Source organism: Podarcis cretensis (assembly GCF_951804945.1).
Source record: "Podarcis cretensis genome assembly, chromosome: 2".
Classification (NCBI taxonomy): domain Eukaryota; kingdom Metazoa; phylum Chordata; class Lepidosauria; order Squamata; family Lacertidae; genus Podarcis; species Podarcis cretensis.
The window spans coordinates 54,017,625-54,041,377 of NC_137171.1; the positions used below are offsets into that span (position 1 = coordinate 54,017,625).

Genomic DNA, 23,753 nt, shown 5'->3' on the forward strand with positions numbered 1-23,753 from the left:
TCCTCACCGGCTGCTCCTAGAAGGAAACATTAAAAATAAACCCAGTCAGACATGCAATCTGGACTGGACTACTGTAACACACTCTTTATGGGGCAGAAGTTAAAAACCATCCAAGAACTTCTACCAGTGTAAAACACCACCACTAAAACTTTGATTGGGGCAAGTACATTACAAGACATGCAGTTTCTAAGTGAAATTCAAGGTGTCAGCTATTACTTCTAAAGCCTTAAACAGCTTGGGACAAAGCTTCTTGCAGTTTGTCCCCAACCAAGTGGAGCTGTCCTGGCTTTCTCTATGGCAGGCACATTCCATATGTGCAGTTCCTTGTTCCAAGAGATTACCTTCCTATTTGTGTTTCAACAGCATTTCAAGACATTTCTTTTTAAACAAGACTTTGATTCTGTTGTTGCTTAATTTATATGCCATTTTCGTTTTGAGAATTTAATGTATTTATTATTAGCTCTGGATTTCTGTGCTCTTTCTGCCTTTGCTTCTTTTGTTCTTTGAGGTAATTATTTTAGTTATTATTTTTGCTTTCATTGTTCTGTTACAGTGCGTTGGAGTTGTTTATAGTTTGCCTCTGCAGACAATTAGGAATACAGACTTCCACAATGGTAAATTGATGCCTGTTTTTAACATTTTTAGGGTTTTATGCTTCTATTGTTGTAAGCTACTTTGATTTTTTTTTATGATATAGCGGTACACAAATACCTTTATAAATAAATAAATATATAACAAAACTGAGAAAAAATAGTTTTACTCAAGATGAAAATAGTAATATTGAAATGCAAATTCGAAACGATGAAACTAAAATTGACAGAAATACTTATGTGTACCAGTGTACACTTATGTACCAGTGTAATGCTTTAGCAGCTGATTTCATATTTGACCAAATCCATATGGATTTTTGCTTCCTGCTATTCAGCCCAGTCCACAAAATGTCACGAGGGTTTACAGAGGACAACCAGTCCTGCCAAAATACAAGAGACAGTAAAACAATTTGGGATGCAACAATATTTGATGGCTATATTTGCCTTCTGCTAAATTTGACAAGGTCAGAGTAGAGCTAACAGTACTTTAAACCACATAAAAGGAATGCCCCCAAGCCCTGGGGTACAGGCCTTGGCAAAGGCTCCTGTAAGCTCCAGCTGGAAGAGATGGCTTCCTACCTCTTCTGAGATAACACAGATAGGATCCTTAGCCCCAAGCTGGCAGAATTTTAACAAGCTGGCAGCAACTGAATGACAGGACAGGCTCCAATGCCTGGAGTTTGTGTTTGGCTCTGGCTCATAGCAAAAATGGGATTTCCATTTTCCCAACTTCCCAAACTAGGACATTTTGTTTTTGAATTCTCTCAGTTTTAATATTTGCATTACTATCAATTTCTAGCACAAGAGGGCAGCATCCACAAGTCAAATGCTGGGTACAAACACATTCTTCCCACCGTCCAGTAACTAAACGTACTTTAAACTTTATACAGTTCTTCTTAAATAGAAAGCTTAGTTCAAATCACACAGTTTTTTATCGTATTTTTTTCTGTTTTTGATAGACAACTCCAATCCAGGTTCAATTTGTAACTAACTGGGTTTAGCAAACTAAGCTGTTTCCACACACACCAAGCTACAAATAGCGGCTCAGTTCATTCCAAACAAAATTAAGCCCAGTCATGTTCATAACTCACAAAGCACTTTCTAGAGCTATACAATACTTGTGAAATAAATACCTCACCTCTTGTATGAACATACTTTCATGTAATAAACTAGCAATCAGAGCCAGATATTGCAAGAATTTGTCTAATAACTTTCTGAATAAAACACCTTATGATTTAAAATGAGACCTCTTGAAGACCTACCTGTTTAAGACTCAAAAACATAGTGGGACTCAGAAGCAAGTCCTACTGAACTGAATGGGGCTTAGTCCCAGGGAAATTTGCAGCCTTACTCTCTCTTGGAGAAGAGAGACACACTGTAGGGAAGTCTCTGGCCTGTGTTGTTGGCGCTGATAGGAAGACACCCCTGACATTATAAAAGCAAAGAGAAATGTGGACCAGAGTGGAGAAAAACAGTGTCAAAGACAGCCACAGCACCTCTGAAAAGAGAACTAGTTGGAAGAATGATCCAGAAGGAACACTGGCGTAAATCAGACCTGGCCCACAAAGTTAGGGATATTTGATTTAGTCAGGGAAACCTAATTAGCAAAGACTTTAAAATGAATGTGGTATAGGGAAAGAGACTCACAGCACCATGGGACTCGAGCCAGACTGGGGCTGTGTCTTTTGATACTGCTGCCACAGCACAACCATCACACTCATAACTGTTTTTAAAACACAGTAGGTTGTGGTAATGACAGGTGCAAATATCAGAAAGCCAAACCAATGCCAAAACAACACTGATATTCTGTTTAAAATTCACAAACCCTGCTTTTAACTAAAGATATTTCAAAATCGTAACACACACACACACACACATATTATATTCTACCACTAGATCTCCATTATTTGTGTTTTGCCATAGGGATGCGTAAATACCATTTCACTTCTGCTTCCAATCCATACGAGGTCTGTACTTCTGAATCTTCTGCACTGTTTTCGAGAATCTGCCCAGCTGATGCTGACATTGCTGAAGTAATAGCAGCCATTTCCCCAATATTTCCAACCAGAAAATCGTGGACACCATGCACTGCTCATAGCTAATCAAAACACAAATAAACAACCGATAACATTCCAGTCTGTATGCTGTAATAAGATTTGTCACATGCAAGGACAACAATGCAGGGGTAAAGCTAGGCTTTATTTCACCTGGGTCAAAGACCCAGTTTGGCAGCCCCCCACGTGCATTTGCCTACACACACAGAGAGGCCGAGAGCCTCAATGGCAAGGCAAAAAAAGGCTAGCCTCCTCCATAGCTACAGCTCTGTACAATGCATGCCTATAATATGGGTTTCGCTGTTATGCAAAAGCAAATAGTTCACCCAGGATCCACTCAAATTTCTCGCCAGATTTCTGTTTCAAATTGCCTGATTGTATTTGCAGAAGGGGACAATTGCATTCCCAACCCACTAATCTTTTTTTTGCGCCTGTGTGTTGTTTTTTTGCAGACTTTAGACTTATCCACACTTCTGCTTGTCCCGTGTCTAGAAAGCATAGGTCCAAAAGGTTTTCAACTTGTTCCTTGCTTTCTAGGCACAGGTCTAATTGGTGAGGGGGGGTTTTTGGTCCCACCACTTTCCCAAGGAAAACCTGCTGTTTACCACTGAATCAGAATAAACATGAATCCACACCAAAACAAACGACTGATGTTTCTTCTGATTCAGTGGTAAACAGGAGGTTTTCCCAGAGGAAAACAGTGGGACAAATGGAAGTGTGGATGAGCCACACTTCATACTACTGTGTATAGATGCACTGTCACAATTTTCAGTTTAATTTCTTCTCTTACTGGTTCCAGTGCTCAACAGGACATATATGCTTTCATTAAAAAGCCATGCAAAAAGGAATCTGAAGTGATGGCAGAAATCAATCACAAGTATATTGCATAGTTGTTTAAGCAAAGGATCTATGACAAGTGGTCACAGATCCACTTGATGGTTTATCAGGCACAAGAAAGACTCCGGAATTGCTTTCATTATTTGTTTTGTTATTTTGCATTTTTCCTGCAGCACTGATATCCAAAAGGATTGAATTTTGGGGCATTCCCACCACATGTGGAGGTATGTGCCTGTGGAGGTGCAGCCTCTGTGTACACACTAGGAGGCATTGATAGGGCAGGGATGTCTTTAACTTATGCAAAGGTGTTTACACCTTGGCTAGAGACAAATTGGGAATGTGTCAGGGAACTGCCATCAGTGCCGGAGGGAGAGAGCAAAATCCAGAGAGATTCCAGAGAGCATCCTGGGATTGGGAGAGGCAGCCCATCTTCTGGGGAAGAGAATCAGCGTAGCACCAGTGGAGAAGGGGGCAGATGGGGGAAGCGGCGAGGCGGTCCCATGACTCCTTGCTGGGGACCAGCGGGGAGAGTAGAGGTCCTCCGCTGCCTACACCCTCCTTGTGCAGAAGGCTTTCGCGCAGAGAGAGTAGGAGGAGACTAGGCGTCAAAGAGCTTCTTTGCTGGAAGTTTAAGAAATGCCCACTGACAGATTCTGCCAGCGATTGAGACAGCCACAGGTGAGTGGCTGTCCGGACAGAAAAGGTTCACTCAGGCAATACAGCCAGCTGTTTGCACCGGCTTACGCACGAGCAACCCCTAGAACCATCACAGAATGGTTTAAGTCTTTCAATCTGTGTGAAGCTATCTTAGGAAATAATGCATCAAAGTAGAGGATACATATACATTTTCAACAATGTCACATGAATACAGATTAAAAACCCAGCACTGAAAATGCAGCGAGTGCACAGTAAACAGGAGTATGAACACAGCTGCTAACTCTCCTTCAAATTCTGACAAGCGGAGTGTCAGGGAAGATGGGTGAGGATTTTTCTCAGTTTCATAGAACTTTGTATTACAAAAATTGCAATAATCTTTCCTGGTTTTTCTCATTTTATCCAAGCATCCATGTGAGTCATAACTGTCTCTCTGGGAGGAATCTGGGAGGAAACAGTAGGTGAAACTTCCAGTTTTGGCCTTCTCTGAGTGACAGTGCACATAAGAGAAATCCCAGCCTCTCTATGAAGCATTCTGCACATGCTAAAGAACTTAGGAAGGGTAAGAAGCGATTATTAGAAAAAAAAACCAAGAGGATGCTTAATGATACAAGTGAACAGTTGTGGCCCGCTGACCTGTGTAATCACACACTGCAGTAACCTGTAAAATGGAAGACACAAGGTGAAAACTGCAGCAAACTGCACGTGCACCAATTCCAAAATTAAGTTTAGAAATTCTACAAATTAAGCCATAAGGAAGAAGAACACGGACACCAAAAACAATAACTCACAACCCACAGGTGGAACTGGAGGCATCCATTCCTACCACACTCAATTCTGAACATGGGGTTTAAACAAGGCAGCTTAGTAAGAGCATACAGGTCACATAAATGGCACATAAATGGCAGAATGAGTCTACACATAGCACAAGAGGCATGTCATTGTGGATAAACTTGTCACGATCTACGTGGTCATAAACCACCAGAATGCCTATATTACGCAAATCCAATTGAAAACACACGTAAGTGTAATAGGCCGTATAGTGGTAGCTCAAAGATAGAGGTATGTCACCCACAATTTATGTGCTTGCTGCAGAAAACATCTGTGTACCCATGGCAACTGTGTGTGCATATAAGTATGCAGCCACTCTCAAACACTGAAGAATAGGTGATGGAATAAACTTATTGGGAATTAATCATGTGCAACACTGTAGATGTCAAAATGTGAAAAAACCAGCTCAGTCACATAGCTAAAATGTTACAGAAACAGAAAAGCTGGTATGCCTGGGCTGTTGCTACAAGGTTTCCCAAGCTAAAGTATGTCATGTGCAATGAAGAGTTAGGAATATCACTATTATATTTATTGGTGCTTCTTGAAAGTGGGTTTTTTTAAGTTTACATTTAGTTTTGCACGGTAGAAAGAGTTCTTCTCTGCTCCCAATTCATCCCCTATTAGCTTTGTTCAAGTACCTTGATCACAAATAGTAGGAGAGTCCTGAGCTCTACAAGAATGAAAATTATCACAAACTCCAGTGTATGGATTGCATAATTCATCACCATAACATCCGCTGCAAACAGAGGAACAGTTCTTTCCAAAGTAACCCAAGGAGCAATCTATGAAAAATAATAAAAAGGACATAACAATAATCATATTTGCCTTCCACAGTTCTGTTTCTTCTCCTGGTCATCTAATACTTAGGCTTTATTTATTTCATTTCAGAAATTATAAACCATTATACAGAGAATACCCAAGCAGTGTGCAGAATATCCATTCCTCTTTCCCTTTTATGTCAAGCTCTCTCAAACTCTTTCTTCACACTATCAAAATACTTTCCACAAAGATTCTGCTCTTGAAATGAGAATAAAACATGCAAGCAACCAAATGAATGTTTGCTCAAAATGCAGCATTTTAGTTTTACATTTATATTTCTTTCAGCTGAAACTTAATGCCTTTTTCATTTAAGTCAAAGAACTCACATTCTGATTACATCTCAGAATGCCCAGTCCGTAGTTCTATAAATTGTATCAGTTAGTTTTTCTGTTATCACATAATGCATAATACAATACTGTGAGCTGCAATCTACAGAATGTTTGGCCAACCTGATTTGACATATGCTGCAGACCAGCGCTCTTCACTTTTTAGCAATACAGTTCCTCTAGCAATTGCATAGGCATTATTCCAGATAGTAATCCCTGTACATTGTTCTCTAAGCTCCAAGCACGCTGCCTTTGCAGAAATCAAATCTGCATGTACTTGAGATACAGAGCCTGGGGGTGATAGAAGCACCTTTCCTTTGTGTTCCTGGTACCGGTCAACAGCTGCAATAGGAAAAAGAATCCAAGCAGTAATGCAACCAGTTTAAATTAGTTGCACAAAATTGCCAGACTCACACTGGAATCAATTCCAAATATATATTAAAAGTGTGCAAATGCCAGTTAGGATTTGGCACACATCTTTACTTCAAGCATCATGTAACACTGTAGGCTTTTATCATTACTATAAAGTAAAAGCAACAAGAATGGGTGGAACAGTTATTCAACTTGACATATCACAAGAATCAACTCCCACAGGGTCAACAATGGCAAGGTGTTTGGCCAAATGGTCTATAGATGAGCCCTGTTGAGATTTGACTTGTCCTATATGGAAGATTTGTCTTATTTTTAGTCGATTGATTGCAATACTCCCTGTGAGGTGGTATTAGGCATGTTGGTGGCTGGGTTAACTGCCCACAGGGTGAGAGTTTGTTGGCAGAGAAGGGCTTAAATGAGAGATGGGGTGAGGGTGTTTGCATTGCTTGAGGTGAGAGAAGGGATGGAAATTATTGGGGTCGAGCTTTTCACCTGCTGTCTTGTACATATGCACTGGTTGTTAAATGGAATTGAGTGGATGGAGTGAAGTTGTGCATGCATGAAGAGTATGATTCTTGAGTGACTCCATATAACAGTTGGTTCCTGAATTCCAGATTTGTATTTTTATATATGAAGACACCTAGTTTTGTAATATTTATGATACTACTTCTTGACGTATTTTTTATATGATTTGTTTTTGTTTTTTGCTTATGTATACTGTATGGATATATTTACTCCTTAATTCTCTTATTTAAAATGTATCATATATTAATAGCAGTTGGATTGAATGTGGAATCTCTATGTAATATATTTTGAGCCAGATTGAACTAACTGGTCTGGTCCTGCTAGTGGAATCCCATGTGAAGACTTCTGGTAGCACACCACACTCTCTTCCCCACACATGCCTCAGCTGGCTCTAGGAGGGTCAGGGAAACACACAGAACAAATAGTAGAGTGGGGATGGGAGAGATTGTTCCATCAGGCATACAGGAAATGCTTGAACTGACAGAATGTTTGGAAAGGAACAATGTTGAATTCCTCCCTTTGATTTCTGTTAAGATGTAAACCGCTTAGAGATTTTCTGAAATATTAGGTGATATACCAGTTCAATACATGAACAAGCAACAATAGATTTCTCTGAATATACAGGCAATAAAATCTGCATTTGGATTATTTCATCATATACCATGCCAGCGGGATAGAAATAAGCTAACCACTTGAATATCTGTCTGGAAATCACAGATAAATTGGAAAAATTTAAAGAATTAAAAACCTGTAAAAACCAAACTCACCTGTATTTCGCTTGCAGATCCAATGGGCCTTTTCATTGCAATCCAAAGCAACCAAGCGACGTTTGGAAACTTTCACACAATGCACAGTATTTGGCTGGGCTGGGGACGATAGCTGAAGCCTTCCCAATTAGATTTTAGTACAACAAAAGAGAAAAATTACATGACGTAACAGTGAAAACATGACTGCAAAAATATGCTCTTTCAAAATACTGATGTCAGAGATCACACTGATATTGTAATGTCTTCTGTCTCCAGTGTATTGCCCTTCCTCCTGGTAATTAAGGGCTTTTCCAGATGTATACCCTCTGAGCTCCTGGTTAAGTGGCATGCCCCAGGAGAACCACTGGGCCGTCCAAGACAGAAAGAATTACAAAAGGGTTCTCTCTGGGAACTTAAGACTTTGCATGAAAACAGTTGTATTCATGGCTCTGACTGTGGCATGACTGCTGGTTTCTTGGTCCCCTCTAACAATGGCCTACACCATGGTCCTATTAATATTCTATGGAAATGTAAACATAAGAAAAGTTTTGTGGATGCCAATGCTAATAGGCCTTGTTGCCTTGTTAAAAGGGAGGGAGAGACAGTTGATGAAACATTCTGGCTTACCATAGTCCTATGTTCCTCAGCATCTTTTTACTATTTTTTCATTATTATTATTCTGTTTGTTTACCTGTATTTGTTTACCCCATGATATCAATAACACAAAATACCAATACACAGGATGAATGGAATACATAAGTGGTAAAAGAAAGAAAAAATACACTTGCATTGTTACAAACACCCCTGACACAATCAGAGGAAAACAAATCATACTTCAATTGTGTTTTTTAATGTTCACATCTTACCAAGGAAGCCTCATATTTGCTGGTGTACCTTCTGACCATGAAAAAGTGTTAATATTTTCCAAGTTATTCAATCCAGTCCAAAAATCATCCAAAGGTAAAGCTAAGATCCAGTTCTGTGGAAAAACAATAGCAAAGTTTAAGATATTTTGACATGCAAACCGTATCGGCAAATATATATTCACCTGGACCTCACATCTCTTTTATTTATTTTATAATTTATCTTTTCTAATACTTTTTATGATCCTACCTTCCAAGCCTTCCTAAATATTACATCCCTTAAATAATGTTGTTTCTACTTGTACAGTACACTGAGCATTAGTTCAAAGATACTAACGTTCCCGACATTCATAAGAAAACATTTGGCTCAAAGAAGTTAAATGATTTGTGATGTCACATGGGCGTACAGTGAAAAAGATCAAGAAGTTCTTATTGCTCATCTGTTTGTAAGTGAGAACAAATCTGGTGTGAACAACTAGTAATTATCGGCTACTCTTGAGTTACAGTAAAATCATTTCCGATTTTATCAGGTTTCATTGTTGTAACTCAAAAACAGCATCATCTGCTCATCTGTTGCATAATTCATAACTAAGACTGTAATATAAACTGCAATACTGTCAAATGTCTTGTTACCTAGGATTTGCTGGTTTCTCTGTAACCTAATAATCTGGTTGGCCACTTAGAGAACAAGATGCTGGACTAGGTGAGCCTGTTCCAGTAGAGAAGCTCACCTGGTACCTATCTTAATGTCATTGCAGTGCAGTGAACACACTTTTGCAGGCCTTTTATTCTGTTCCTGTTTTAAATTTGCTTCATCTCATCCATCATTGTAATGCTGCTTGTATGTATTTTTTTGGTTGTATCCAATGGTGCTATTCTGTTTCAAGAATACTGACATACTCTACTGAGGTGTCTATAAACAGAAGGTGGGTAGGAAAGTTTTGCTAACTGGATTTTTATGTACCGTATTTTTTGCTCTATAAGATTCACTTTTTCCCTCCTAAAAAGTAAGGGGAAATGTGTGTGCGTCTTATGGAATGAATGCAGGCTGCGCAGCTATCCCAGAAGCCAGAACAACAAGAGGGATTGCTGCTTTCACTGCGTAGCAATCCCTCTTGCTGTTCTGGCTTCTGGGATTCAGAATATTTTTTTTCTTGTTTTCCTCCTCCAAAAACTAGGTGCGTCTTATGGTGTGGTGCGTCTTATAGAGCGAAAAATACGGTACTTATTGTTGTAACCCTGCTCTGATTGTTGGTCTCTCAAGATACAATTTTTAATTAATGTGATTTTGTGGACTATACTATGTAAATGCAGTATCTGTTTGGGCAGAAAGTGTCCTCAATGTATAGATACAAAAAGTAAGTATATATGCAACTTACCATTTCCTGACTACTAGTAAATGATACTAATTCTGTAAAGCTGTATCGCTTGCAAAATTTTAGCGCTTCTGTCCAAGTCCCCGTATTATTTGCCTCTAGGCAATAACAATTTCCATTCCAGTAGCGCCAGCAAGGTGCTTGAGGACAATTCAGTCTGAATCTAGCTTTAGACGGGAAAAAGTAATTTAATTATTATATTCTAACTTAAATTGAAGACTGTTTGTAATTTACTGCTGCCCTTATTCCTCTTGAAACTTCTAAGTTCTACCTCCATCTAGATTCTTCAGGCACCAAGCCAGAATAGAGAACACTGTACATTCTGCAACTATTGCATCCTGACTCTGACTTCACACCCACCTTGATAAAACAGATAAGATAGGATGAGTGGGTTGCTTGTTTCAACAGAAAATTGAAAAATAGAAACATGCAAAAAGCAGTTACGCAAGACAAAGAAATGTTGTTTTATTACACTTATATTACTTCTAGCTAAAGCAAGTCAACATCCACTTCTAATCCTGCCTGTATATTTAGAAGCAAGTTTCTTATAAGAGATAAGGCAGGAAAGAAAAGCAACAAAATTGTTTTTTGGTGAGCCCAGAAACAACCCAAGTAAATGCTTAATCCTCTCTTTTTCCCTGTATGTGTCTCTACACAATCATATGTGCAACAAGAAGGTAAAGGTAAAGGGACCCCTGACCATTAGGTCCAGTCGTGGCCGACTCTGGGGTTGCGGCGCTCATCTCGCTTTATTGGCCGAGGGAGCCGGCATACAGCTTCCGGGTCATGTGGCCAGCATGACTAAGGCGCTTCTGGCGAACCAGAGCAGCACACAGAAACGCCGTTTACCTTCCCGCTGGAGTGGTACCTATTTATCTACTTGCACTTTGACATGCTTTCGAACTGCTAGGTTGGCAGGAGCAGGGACCGAACAACGGGAGCTCACCCTGTCACAGGGATTTGAACCGCTGACCTTCTGATCAGCAAGTCCTAGGCTCTGTGGTTTAACCCACAGCGCCACCTGCGTCCCACTATGTGCAACAATAGAAGTACTAAATTCTATAATCTTCTCCAGGAATGTGTTGGGTTTAGTTCAAAAGTATGTAAGCACAGGCACACATTTTATTCTTTTCTTTTTTTGTCTCCTATAGCTGTTCAGTTGATTACCTTGAAGTTGCAGCCCCTCTACCCGTCTATAGTTGATAAACAACTACCTGACATTCAGAAGACATCTTAAGGCAGCCCTGTTCAGGGAAGTTTTTAACCTGTGATATTTTATTGTATTTTTGCTTTCTATGGAAGCCGCCCAGAGTGGCTGGGGAGGCCCAGCCAGATGGGCGGGGTATAAATAATAAATTATTATTATTATTATTATTATATTATTATATAAATATTATGTGTATTAGTTATCCAGCATTAACCACTTTTATATCACCTTGATTTCAAATGGAAAAATTAAGCACAAACTTAATCTAAGTGCAGAAATCCACTATCTAAATCTAAAAACACACCTTTTGGGATGTTCAGAAGCTTCTGTGCATATGCAGAGGGCCCCAGTTCTAACAGTCAATACAGGTGCCTTCAGGGGAGTCTTCTAATGCATGCCTTGTCCCATGATCCCAGGGAGCTCAAAGCTACCACTGGCCACTCAGCTTCACATCAATACAGTGGTACCTCGGGTTAAGAACTTAATTCATCCTGGAGGTCTGTTCTTAACCTGAAACTGTTCTTAACCTGAGGTACCACTTTAGCTAATGGGGCCTCCCGCTGCCGCTGCACGATTTCTGTTCTCATCCTGAAGCAAAGTTCTTAACCCAAGGTACTATTTCTGGGTTAGCGGAGTCTGTAACCTGAAGCGTCTGTAACCCGAGGTACCACTGTAATAGCCTTTCCATGCCAGAGAGAACAAAGAAAATGAATGGGCTATTTTCCCACTTTTTTCTGGTGGTTGCTCTTGCCAAGAGCTGGAATAGGAAAAAACACTGCTGCCAAAGAGAGAGAAATTAAGAACTGCCTCTGCAGCTCCTTCTTTGTTCTCTCTGGCAAAGAGAAGCTGGAGCAGCTTTAAGGTGAGTGGGCAAAAGTAACAGGGGATATCAGCTTGCCCAAAATATAAAAAGGTGCAGGTTGGAAAGAGAATATCTAGCCATGGGAAATAATACTGGTGTTGGAAGTTGAGCCAGTTCACAGAAGCTCATACATGCAGCATGGTTCACTAATGTGTGAACCAACCTTAAGATACTTCATTTACAGCTTTCATTTATTTACTTCAGAACCTATAAGCACACTCAAAATTTAAGGAATTCATATAATCTACTTTTGATGCATCTTAACAACTCAAACTGTGTGGAGCATTAAAAACTGTGTCTATGTGAATAAACATTGAATCATGTGCTCTGCAATTTGGAATCCTTGTCTATTAATTCTACAACACCTTTACCTGCCTAGAAAAACTATATCCACTGATTAAGAGGCAGAGGGGTGAGTTTTCCGAAAAATTTAGAACTGAGTTTTCCCCCAATGCATATTAGGGTAATTTGCACTAAGAAACTGTTTGCAACAGACAAATTTCTGATGACTTAAAAACTGATCTAATTTTGCATGTTTATTGCACCTGAATTTAGTAAACAAAGCTAAAAACATCTTTCATGTCATCTTAGACAACAAAGGCCTATTCTTTCTCCATAAGAGCCCACTCGCCACCTGAAATTTAATCAACAGGTATTATTTTCTACCCTCTTTACAGAACTATAGGATGGTAAAGGCTAAGAGTTGTATAAAACAAAGTTGTCCATTCAGCACAAGAACTTCTACTTGTGCAACAGAACTTCTGTCCTCTCTTCTCCCCATATGCTCCCACAATCTGTTCCAGAGAGTTCAGGGAAACCCAAAGCAAACTGGGATGTATGTGTTGGATTTCTGCCTCGGTCAGAGGAATGTGCCACAGCGTAGGCACCGGCAGATATTCCTTGGCGACCTCCCGGCTGTTACTCCCGGCAGATAAGCTGGCGAGGTCTCGGCGATTTTTCTCAGGCTGTGAGAAAAACACACCGTTCCTTCTCTCTCCCCTTTGGTGTACCCCAGGGAGGGGAAAGAAGCAGACAGAAATCTATTTACATCTTTTATTTCTGTCTTTCACTTCAGTACAGAGAAAACATGTCTGCACTCAACAGCAGTAAGAATAAACTCCACCCATGTACTTCCAGTACAGGTCATATGGCACACACACTGAGCTAACATCCGGTGCTCAATACAGAATGGACTGCCCCTTTGTTTCCATGGCAACAGTCACCCACATCCTGTTTGGCTTTCCAGCCACAAGCAGCTGACTGAGCTGCTAGAGCCTTTGCTTGCTGCTGCATTGCTGCTTTAGAATAACATACTCCCCCTAAAGTATCAATGCGTGCAGCGAGCAAAGCGTCATCCAGAGAAGAAAACAAACAGTTGTTATATGTATAACACTCCCCTGTTGTTTCAGTTCCACCCTTGGAACTACCCACCACTGGTTTTACCAATGTACCTCTCTGGTTATGTGACTTCCAAGGAATGAGTGCATCTGCATTACCTTGGTTAGCAACTCTCTGTTGTGCCTTTGTCTCTGACTCAGACACAGCTTCAATTTGACCTTGGTCGTTTACAACAGCAACACATGCAATAGCTAGGTTTGCAAACTCCTTTGAATACCTCTTGGGTGGTACACCCTTCGTTGCTCTTTCAGACCTACGTAAGAGGTGCTGCTCTTCTCTGCTTTCTGGTTCAGCCTCTGAGCTCTCTGGAGAACCAGTACTAAGCTTAATCAGTGGTTCATCCTCCTCTTCTGAGGGTCTAGTCATTATGTGAGATTTCCTCTCAATGACTGTGACAACTGAGCTGTCTGAGCTATCGCTGTCATCATCAGTACTACTGAACTCAATAAGATCAAACTCATCATCATCATAATCAGAATCATCATCATCTCCTGTGGGAAATGTGTGAACAATCACTCTCTTCTGTTCAGGAGCACTCTCTAGAAATTTTGTGAGAATCACCTGACCAGATTCAGACAAAATTACTCTGTAGAGACCCTTTTCATAACCCACAAAAATGCCTCTGGCATTCTTTACTCCACCTGGAGCTTCTGTTCTCACATGAGACCCAAAAACCTTGAAATGGGCAACAGAAGGTTTTCTATGGAACAGTTTCTCAAAAGGAGAACTTCCCAACTCTTTTGAAAACTTTCTCAACCACGTGTAACAATATGACATTAGCGACTCAGCCCAGTACTCATGTGGCAGGTGTGAACTAAGCAATTGTGCATGCATTCCCTTTTGCAATTCTTTGTTCACCCTAACACAGACACATCTCTTCCAAGCTTCTTCGGAACTAGCAACTTTGTGTCTTATCCCTTTCTTCTTCAGGAACCTCTGGAAATCCTGCAAAAGAAAAATTGGCTTCTCATCTGTGCAAAGACATTCTATGTCAGCATCATGCATATTTTTAACTTTGTCACAAAACTCTTTAAACCTTTCTAAGGCGTCTTTTGGTCTCTCCAAAAGATAAATCCAAACAAAACCTGTGAAAGAATCAACACATATTAGGTAATATTTTGCATTGCCTCTAGATGGTGCTAGAGGACCAATCACATCAGCATACACCCGCTGAAATGCCCTGTTGATCCTCGAGGTCACCTGCTTGGCGCTCTTCTCAGCTACACCTGCAAAAGAGATCATGTTAGAATTACAATTCATGTAATCACTTTGATCAAAAGTCAACAAATACAGTCCATCTTTCTCTTCGGCAGAAAGATACAGCTCTCCATCTTTGTAGATCTCGCAGTTCTCATCATCATAGGACAGTTTTAGTCCCTTCTTGGCAATCTGCGAAACGCTGAGCAGATTGTACTTCAACTCTGGAACCAAATAAACATGGTTTATAGTCAAGTTCAGACTTTTAAGATACACAGTCCCAATTCCGGTGGCTTCCAGCTCTTGACCGTTGGCTTGTTGTACAACGAAGCTTTGCTTCTTAAACGACGAAAATAGTTCTCTGTGTCGACACATATGCTGAGTACACCCAGTGTCTAGGACAAAGAAGCTTCCCACCTCTGGTGTGGCTTTTAGCGACATCAAAGCCTTTGCAGTCTTTGCCTTTGGGATGGTATGACCTTTGTCTGACGCCTCAGACTTTGTGGAGCTCGCCTTGGCTCCTCTGTTCTGACGTGGCTTCTTGCAGGTCCGCTGAAGATGTCCAGTCTGTCCACAATTGTAACATCGGACAACGTTCAAAGCTACAGCATTTTCTCCAGTAGCAACAGCAGTGGGGGTGTTAGAACTCCGTTCTTCCCTCCCCCTGTCCTTGACTTCCAGGGCGGCAAGCCTGTCATGTTCACAAAGAACCACGGCAAAGACCCTCTCCGAAGTCAATTCGTTTGCTGGGAGGGACCCCAGCTGACTGACAACGGTTCTGTAAGTCCGATTCAGGCTGTTTATCACCATGAAGCAAAACACTTCCTCCTGCAGACGGAAATTACGTTCCACCATCTGTTGACGCAGATATTTCATTTCCGTCAGGTGCGCTTGAACATCTCCATCAGGCGCAAGTCTCAGGTTGGTCAGCTTTTCAAAATACAGCAGCGCTGAAGAACCTGCATCTCTCTGATGTGTCCTTCTCAGCGTGTCCCAAACATCTTTCGCGTGTTCTAAACTTTGTATATGGATAAGCTGCGAATCTGACACACACAGAATTATAGCCGTTCTGGCCTTCACATCCTGTGACTCCCAAGCACGCGTTGGTGCTGCAGGGATGGGGTTCTCAATCACCCCAAACAGTCTCTGATTCTGCAGCAGGGCCTTCATCTTAATAGACCAAGATGCATAATTCTCATTGGTCAGAAGGGGCGGAGAAGGCAAACCTCCCCCCTTCTTGGCATCCATTTTAAGTCCTTGCCTTTAACTCTCAAACACAAGCCTCTAAAATCCAAAAGCTGGCTTGTTTACACTCTTGTGCACCTGGCAGCTCTGAACGCTGGCTGCGTTGGAATTTTCCAAGAGCTCTTCAGACTCTGTAGTCAAAACATTCCATTTTAACTTTCACTTTTCCTCTCTGAGGCACGGCCTGACTGTACAGCCCTTATCTTGAAACTGGCCTGCGTTGCTAAGCAACAGCATTCCTTTCCTTGTACAGCAAAACCACAAGAATGTCTGGAATGCAGGGCTCTTCTCACTGGAGCTGTTTTCCCGAAACGCTGCTCCCCGTGAAGCAGAGAATGAATCAATCTGCGTTCACGCTTCTAAGCCCGAAAATCTCATACCTTTGGGCTCCGTTGCTTTGGCTGTCAGCTTCTTCTGGTCAGCTTCTAGCTGCAGAGGAACAGCCTCTCACTTCAGGCTTCCATGGAGCGATGAATACAGTAGCTCTGCTACTCTTTTGATGCAGACTCCCATGGATCGAAGAAACCAGCAGGTCTGCTACCACTGTTGGATTTCTGCCTCGGTCAGAGGAATGTGCCACAGCGTAGGCACCGGCAGATATTCCTTGGCGACCTCCCGGCTGTTACTCCCGGCAGATAAGCTGGCGAGGTCTCGGCGATTTTTCTCAGGCTGTGAGAAAAACACACCGTTCCTTCTCTCCCCCCTTTGGTGTCCCCAGGGAGGGGAAAGAAGCAGACAGAAATCTATTTACATCTTTTATTTCTGTCTTTCACTTCAGTACAGAGAAAACATGTCTGCACTCAACAGCAGTAAGAATAAACTCCACCCATGTACTTCCAGTACAGGTCATATGGCACACACACTGAGCTAACATCCGGTGCTCAATACAGAATGGACTGCCCCTTTGTTTCCATGGCAACAGTCACCCACATCCTGTTTGGCTTTCCAGCCACAAGCAGCTGACTGAGATGCTAGAGCCTTTGCTTGCTGCTGCATTGCTGCTTTAGAATAACAGTATGCATGGGTGTAGCCAAGGGAGGGCAGGGGGGCAGCTGCCCCTCTAGATCAATAAAAATAAATAAAAATACTTAACTGAGGTTCTGCCCCCCCCCCAAAAAAAACCACCTGGCTACTCCCGTGTGTGAGAGAACAGGTGGAAAAGTTCTGTTGTGCTAGTGTAAAGTCCTTGCACTAACACAATTACTTAATTGGACACAATCCTAAGAAAGATCTAAGCATTCTACTTCCTGGCCCAAACTAAACACACAAAACTGAGCACAGAAAGAATTCCCTTAAGAACTCACCTTACCTTTATTTTGGGGTTATTTTTTAGAAATGAGTGGGGCAAGTGGAAAACTGCTTGGACTCAAGCTTTCTAGGCACAAGCAGAAGTGTAGATGGAGCCTAGCCTTTACTTCTTCCAGGATATTCCACCCCATCACCTCTCCCACAGAGATCCAGCATCCTGCGACTATAACACCGCAGTAAAGGTAAAGGTACCCCTGCCCGTACACCGCAGAAGCTACTTAATCACGAATGTGGTCTGCCCTGGCTAGCAGAGGCTCTACAGGATTTCACATCTCCCCCAGCCCTACCCTAGAGACGCCAGGGGTGAAATCTGGGACCTTGTGATGCAACGCAGGTGTTCAACCTCCGTCTTCTTTGGGTGCTTCTGCCCCCCCCCCCCTTATAGCGACAAAAACTGCCAAGGGCACAGGACAGGTGTGTGTTGTGTGCTCTGGATCGGCTAAGCCAGCCTTGGGCAGCTGCTGGAAAGGAAAGGGCAGAGGTAAAATCACCTCAGGTACTAGCACCAAATACAGTTCAAGCCTTTCCCCAATGGACGGAATGGGGCTGGATCTCTGCTGTGGGTGTTTTTATTTGCGATGCTTGCGACGGCAACACCTGTTCGCAGCGCAACTTTCGTTTACCTGCATCCCACGTGTCGCCATGGACCAAGCGCACGTGCAGCGCCAACAGAGGCAGCGAAAGGAGCAGCAGCCCGGGCGCCATTAGAGCGCCTCTACCGCTGCTGCTGCTACTACTACTACTAAGCGAGGCTCTTGTGGCTCCTCCCCACTGTGGGCGGAGTCGGCGCCAGAGTTCAACCGTCGTCCTCTCACGCCCCGAGAACAGTTCTGCGCACACTCGGTCCGGCGCGCAGGAGCCGACTTCCCGCCCCCGAATCCCCTCCGCCAATCCCCGCTCCCTCCTCCCCCTCCTCCCTCCCTTTCTTATAACGTTGCTGTCAAGACAGTTCTCCTGCTTAGAAAAGCCGGCTCTTGCTTTCAGGTCCCTCCGCTGCCGGTCCCTGCTATCTTATTATACACGCACAGCGGTTTCCTGCCATTGTATCCCCATTCTCCTCAGGGATTTCCCTCTCCCAAACCATTCCCCTGCCAACCCTCCATGCCCCATAATGCCCAAGAGCATTCACTGACTTGAAAATGAAGGCAGTGTAAGAGAACCAGAGACACAGCTAAAGCTGTAAGGGTAATAGCCATAGAATAATAACATTGTAGAGTTGCAAGGGACTCCGAAGGTCATTTCGTCCAACCCCCTGCAATGGAAGAATTTCAACTAAAGCAGCACATGACAAATCCATCTAACCTCTGCTTTAAAATCTCCAATGAAGGAAAGACCATCACCTTTGGAGAGAGTCCATTCCTGATGTTAAGTTGGAATATTTTTGTGTGTGTAACTTGAAGCTATTGGTTTATGTCCTACACAGTGGTGTAGCAAGGTCAGGTGGTACCAGGTGCAGAAAATTTCTTGTCACCCTCCCCTTTCCTTATTAAAAGAAGGAAAAATAAGATCCAGTTGCAAGTGTTTTTTCTGGTTTATTTACTTAACATTGTGAGCACAAGCACTTAAAACCTGTTTTTCACAATGGGAATTTCTTATGAATGAATTTTTTTTACTTAATTTCACTGTTTTGCAGCCTACTGTTGATGTGGACTGCTTCCAAGTTCTGAAAGAGGAGCATCACCTCTCAGGAGGAGACAGGTCCAGATGGGGGGTTGCCACGGTGACAAGGACTTGCCCTCCTTTGTGACATCTCTTGCTTTTCCCTTAAAAAGAAGAAGAGGAGGAGTTTGGATTTGATATCCCGCCTTTCACTCCCCTTCAGGAGTCTCAAAGCGGCTAACAATCTCCTTTCCCTTCCTCTCCCACAACAAACACTCTGTGAGGTGAGTGGGGCTGAGAGACTTCAAAGAAGTGTGACTGGCCCAAGGTCACCCAGCAGCTGCATGTGGAGGAGCGGAGACGCGAACCTGGTTCCCCAGATTACGTGACTACCGTCTTAACCACTACACCACACTGGCTCTCAATGGCGTGCAAGCAGCCATCGCGGGTTAGTAGTAAGGCGAGTGGAGGAGAGAGGAGTTGGTGGTGGTTGGAGAAGATAAGGAGAGGTGTTCACTTGCTTGTTGTTATTGTTATTTGATTTATTACTTTTATTTGCATGTTGTCTGCAGAAACTATGGTTCTCGTTCTCCAAAGACTGGATGAAATCCTCACCAGAATAGTTAACATTGAGAGACAATTGGATACTAGTTCCTCCCCTTTAAATGCCCAAGGGCTTAAAAGGATTATAAGAAATGACTCTGTTAACAACTCACCAACTCAAACTATGGATGAAGTGAGGTCCTGTCAAGTCTTGCAAATGAACCAGATAATGCTTGAGATTCACCGATACACTCATAGGTGGATGAACCGCAGACAAATTACTATGTCCTTGCCTCAGCTCCTGAATTACCATTACCGAAATGTAGATCTAGAAAATTTCCACTTCCTGCCTACCTTGAGAAACACCATGCGGCTATTTATGACCTTTAGGTCATCAACCCTCCCATCTCAACTCATGGAGATAAAGGATACCCTATGGTGGTTCCATTCTCTCCGCCCAGTGAGGGTATTTAAGGACGAAACTAGGAGGCAGTTGGTCCCTAGCATAGAGTCAAAGCTAATGCGGATAAAGGAAACCAAGCTCAACACTAGAAATACTAATTGCCCGAAGGAAGAAAAGAACTCTGTAAGCCTAGAATTACAAGACCTGAAGAAGAGGCTAATGAGTATAAAGACTGAGATTTCTACCCAAAATATAAGGACAGTAGAGCCTAGAGCACAATATTTAAAGACGTCCAACAGCTCTTTATCCCATCGAAAGACATCAGTGCAACTCCCTGTTCCCTTTTCCAACGACACCAAATTAGATGAGGAATTTGGCGCCTCCGACATTTCTATGGCAACAACACATAAAGAACTCTATGTTGCTGACAATCTGGAGATATCCAGCACCAAATCTACATCTGGACCTTTGCCTAATGTTCCAAAAACTTATCAGAATGATCAGCCTTCTCTACTGTACTCCTGGCGAGACAGGATGGACAGATCTTCCGAATTCGAATCTGGCTCTTTGTTGTCCAGTGATCCACATTTTATAACACATACCTCATTAATACTTCCACAGCCACAGATAGAACCAACAATCCTCCAATTAACCTACTGGTTTTGGGAGACTTCAACGTCCATGCCGATGCCGCTCCCTCCTCACAGGCTCTGGACCTAGTGACTTCCATGGCAACACTAGGGCTCTCCCAGGTTGTTTTGGGCCCCACTCATCAAGCAGGCCACACGCTGGATCTGATCTTTGGGGCTGGCATAGATATGATCATGCTCTCTGCTGTGGAAGTGCCATGGTCTGATCACTACGCTCTGAAAGCCAATATTGACTTCCCGCTCCTCCCCGGCTCAGGTGGCGAACCTATTTGCGCTCGTCCGCGAAAACTGATGGATCCTGGAGGAAGATCAGCTGTACCTCCTGGAGGTCATCCAGAACTGCCAGGCAGCTCGGCTCAGGGGGCTCCACACCCTGAAGTGCTCCAAGCAGGAGATGGCCCAAGCCATCATGGTGAGTAAGCAGGAGATGGCCCAAGCCATTATGGTGAGTAATGGGTGGTGTGAGGGACCCCCATGGGAAGGGAGGGGCTTTGAGAAAGGGCTTGTGCATCTGCCAGAGAGGAGGACCCTTCTGGCTTAGGGCAGGGGTTGCCAATCCCCTGGCGTTTGGGGTCGAAGCCGTCCTCCGTAGACCCCTGGAAGGAGCTGACTTTCCTCCTCTGCTCTCTTCCAGGACATCTTTGGCCACTTGGAGTGCTTCAGGGATCGCCCCCTGAGCCTGGCCCTGGCCTTGGAGGCCCTCCTCTAGCTGAGGTGAGTGGGGTCTTTGGAGTGGGTGGGGTTGCGGGGTGGGGGGGCAGAACTCCAGGGGGAGCTCTGGGTGGGCAAGAGCAGGCAGGAGGAAGAAAGGGGCAAGGGAGACTTGGAGGAGGCAGCATCTTACTGCTTCCCTTTCTCTCTCCAGCTTCATGAGACCCCATTTCAGCTGCAATATGATCAGTGCTATCCTGCATATGACAATGGAGGCTGTTCTTGGGGGTGCAGAAAAGGAGGAGGTCAAAGATGTATGTCCTCTGTTTTGACATCCCTTTGCACAGCTCTTTCTTCTTCTCACACCCTTGCAAGATTTAACCCAGCACTCAACCTCTCTTCTCTCTTTTCCCACAGGAACTGAAGCAGCACTTCCAGAGACTGCTGGGGGGTCTCCTTCTGGAAGCCCGCATTGCTGGCACCCTCCTCCAGCTGCTCACTGTAAGTATCCTGATGGCATCAGGAGTGGTTTTAGGGTTGCTCCCCGTCCCTTATCCAACGGATTGTCCCATTTCTGGGGCATGGAGTCCCCTGTCCCGTTTGGCCCCCAATTTGGCCCAAGACCAAAACTGGCAACCCTCATATTTTGGGAGTGCCAGGGACTCTGTGATGGGGGCAGCGGAGGGCCACTTTGGCCCAGACTGGTCCCTGACTCTGAGGCACTCTTTCCTCCCGCAGGACCTCCCATATTATGCCCTTTGGGGAAGCAAAGAGGGAAGGAAGCTAGCAGCTAGCAGCATTTCTCTGCTGTTGGCCGTTTCACAAAGATTCCCCCACCTCAGAGTAAGTATCTTGCCTTCTTGTATTCATTTCTTTGGTTACTTCCATCCCCCCAAGAGCACACTCCCCAGTGACTTTTAATGCAGAAGATGCAGTGTGCGTCCCTGGGTGCCAGGATGAGGCCAGAGGCTTCTTCTGCCCCCTTTCCTGGTGTTGTCCTTCCCCTTCTTCCCAGGAGGCTGCAGGGCCCAGGGAAGTCCTCTGGGGCAAGGGATTGGGGCCCAAGCCATAGGGAGACCTGTCCTGCCTGGCATGGGGCTGCTTCTGTGCTCTCTTGCACCCATCCATGGTGGGGTTTGTAGTGTCATCTGACCCAGATTCTTTTTCCTTTGCAGAAGACAGTAATTCAGCCAGACCTGGCCTGCTTCTGGCAAAATCTGAAAGAAGGTAAGCCCCACACCTTAGGGACAGCGAACTCCCTTGTCCCATGTCTGCCCAAGACACACCTCCCAGGTCTCCTTGCTGGGAGTCCTGCAGGACCTGCTCCCTGCCTGGCAGGCCTTTCCCACCTGATCTGGGAGGGCAGCACCCAGACTGACTCCAGCTACAAAAAGCGGAGAGGGCTGAACAGATTTTGGGTTGGGGTCTTTTTGAGGGGTGGTTTCTGATTCCTTTGCCTTCCATGGCCTCTCTGCTCAGCAGTCTCCCTGCCTGAGCTGACGGAGCTGGTCTTACAGGCGGAATTGAGGACTCCCCGACTGCTGGTGCTGGCAGACTTTGAAATCTGTGCCAAGGCAGCTGGCTCTGGGGTGGCTCAGGACTTCCTGGCTGCCATGATGACCAACAGGATACCGCCCCAAGGCAGGTGGCCGGCCACACTGGGCAGGAGAAGGGTGATTAAAAGTGGGGGACCTTGACCCTGAGAAATAGGTGAAGTATCTGGAAATATGGTTAACAGCGAAAAACTCCAATATATTTCCAGATAATTATGTAAAGACATGGAAAGATATAAGAATAAATCTTGAGTTATGGGGAAGAATGAAACTCTCTCTAATGGGAATAATTTTGGTTATAAAAGTGAATATTTTGCCTAATTTTATTTCAAACCGCTCCAATAGTAGGCAGAGCAAGATGTTTCAAAGAATAGCAAAAATATATTTCTAGGTTTGTCTGGAAAGGGAAGAAACCAATAATTAAATATACAATTTTAATAGATATAACATAAAGAGGTGGAATTTAATTGCCAGGTGTATGGTTGTATGATGAGGCGGCTTATCTCCCCTTCTCCCCCAAACTGTGCTACAGTGACTCAGATCAGAGTCCAGCTTGGCACCCACCCTCTGGAACAGGAGAAAACAAGCTTGCTCCATCTTCCACGTGGCAGCCCTTGAGATATTTGAACTTTGTTATCTTATCTCCTCTCAGTCTCTTCTTATCCAGGCTAGACATACCCAATTTCCTCAACTGTTCCTCATAAGACTTGGTTTCCAGACCCTTGATCATCTTGGTTGCCCTCCTCTGCAACCATACACAGATACATTTACCTTATTTTTGAGTGATCAAATTGTGCTTCCAAACTGATAGTCTGGGACCACTCAAGGAGGAATCATATTGACAATAAAGGGAGAAAACAGGGTTCAGAATAGCATAATGAAAATAATTAATGTTTATCCATTATTTTAGGGGAAAGAACTTCACATACACTTATCATGCCAAGGATCCATGCACATTTTGTTTTTCTAAAATGACATTTTCTACAGTGAAGATAATAATGGCAGATTTCAAATTTTAAGTGTGGTATTGCAATCTGTTATTTTGAATAACATTGCCAAAAAGATCTGCCTATGCCTTTTCTAATTATTGGTGATTTGATGAATTACTAATAGGGCAATCCTATCATTTTACTAGAAAGGGGTG

At 43.4% G+C, this 23,753-nt stretch overlaps 2 protein-coding genes and 1 long non-coding RNA gene across 11 annotated transcripts in view; 1 reads left to right on the top strand and 2 right to left on the bottom strand.

Annotated features, from left to right (window-relative positions):
• Nucleotides 1-18,066, bottom strand: part of LOC307211372 (uncharacterized protein) — an 81,454-nt gene extending 63,388 nt beyond the window's left edge. For 3 of the 9 annotated variants that reach the window (XR_013836413.1, XM_079967919.1, XM_079967915.1), the window contains exons 1-8: nt 17,834-18,064; nt 9,997-10,160; nt 8,621-8,733; nt 7,776-7,894; nt 6,235-6,453; nt 5,605-5,748; nt 2,528-2,688; nt 855-970 (exon numbers count right to left, since the gene is read on the bottom strand). Coding sequence is in view for 7 of the 9 variants with exons in the window: in XM_079967919.1 (XP_079824045.1) it covers nt 855-970; nt 2,528-2,688; nt 5,605-5,748; nt 6,235-6,453; nt 7,776-7,894; nt 8,621-8,733; nt 9,997-10,160; nt 17,834-17,915 (1,118 nt within the window). In the remaining 2 variants the exon portion in view is untranslated. Of the gene's footprint in view, nt 1-854; nt 971-2,527; nt 2,689-5,604; nt 5,749-6,234; nt 6,454-7,775; nt 7,895-8,620; nt 8,734-9,996; nt 10,161-17,833 lie in introns of all 9 variants that reach the window. The other 6 variants (XM_079967917.1, XM_079967916.1, XM_079967913.1 and 3 more) reach the window with 4 other exon arrangements.
• A 522-nt stretch (nt 18,067-18,588) lies between these two features.
• On the bottom strand, nt 18,589-19,325 carry LOC307211426. The gene is made up of 2 exons (XR_013836446.1): nt 19,223-19,325; nt 18,589-18,973 (listed from the first exon to the last, which is right to left on the bottom strand). It is a non-coding gene; the product is annotated as an uncharacterized lncRNA (long non-coding RNA).
• A 1,384-nt stretch (nt 19,326-20,709) lies between these two features.
• PPP2R2B (protein phosphatase 2 regulatory subunit Bbeta) overlaps nt 20,710-23,753 on the top strand; it is a 260,736-nt gene continuing 257,692 nt past the window's right edge. Inside the window, exons 1-4 of the mRNA XM_079967972.1 lie at nt 20,710-20,817; nt 21,040-21,119; nt 21,474-21,899; nt 22,232-22,283. Coding sequence (XP_079824098.1) covers nt 21,570-21,899; nt 22,232-22,283 — 382 coding nt within the window. The 5' untranslated portion in view covers nt 20,710-20,817; nt 21,040-21,119; nt 21,474-21,569. The remainder of the gene's footprint in view (nt 20,818-21,039; nt 21,120-21,473; nt 21,900-22,231; nt 22,284-23,753) is intronic.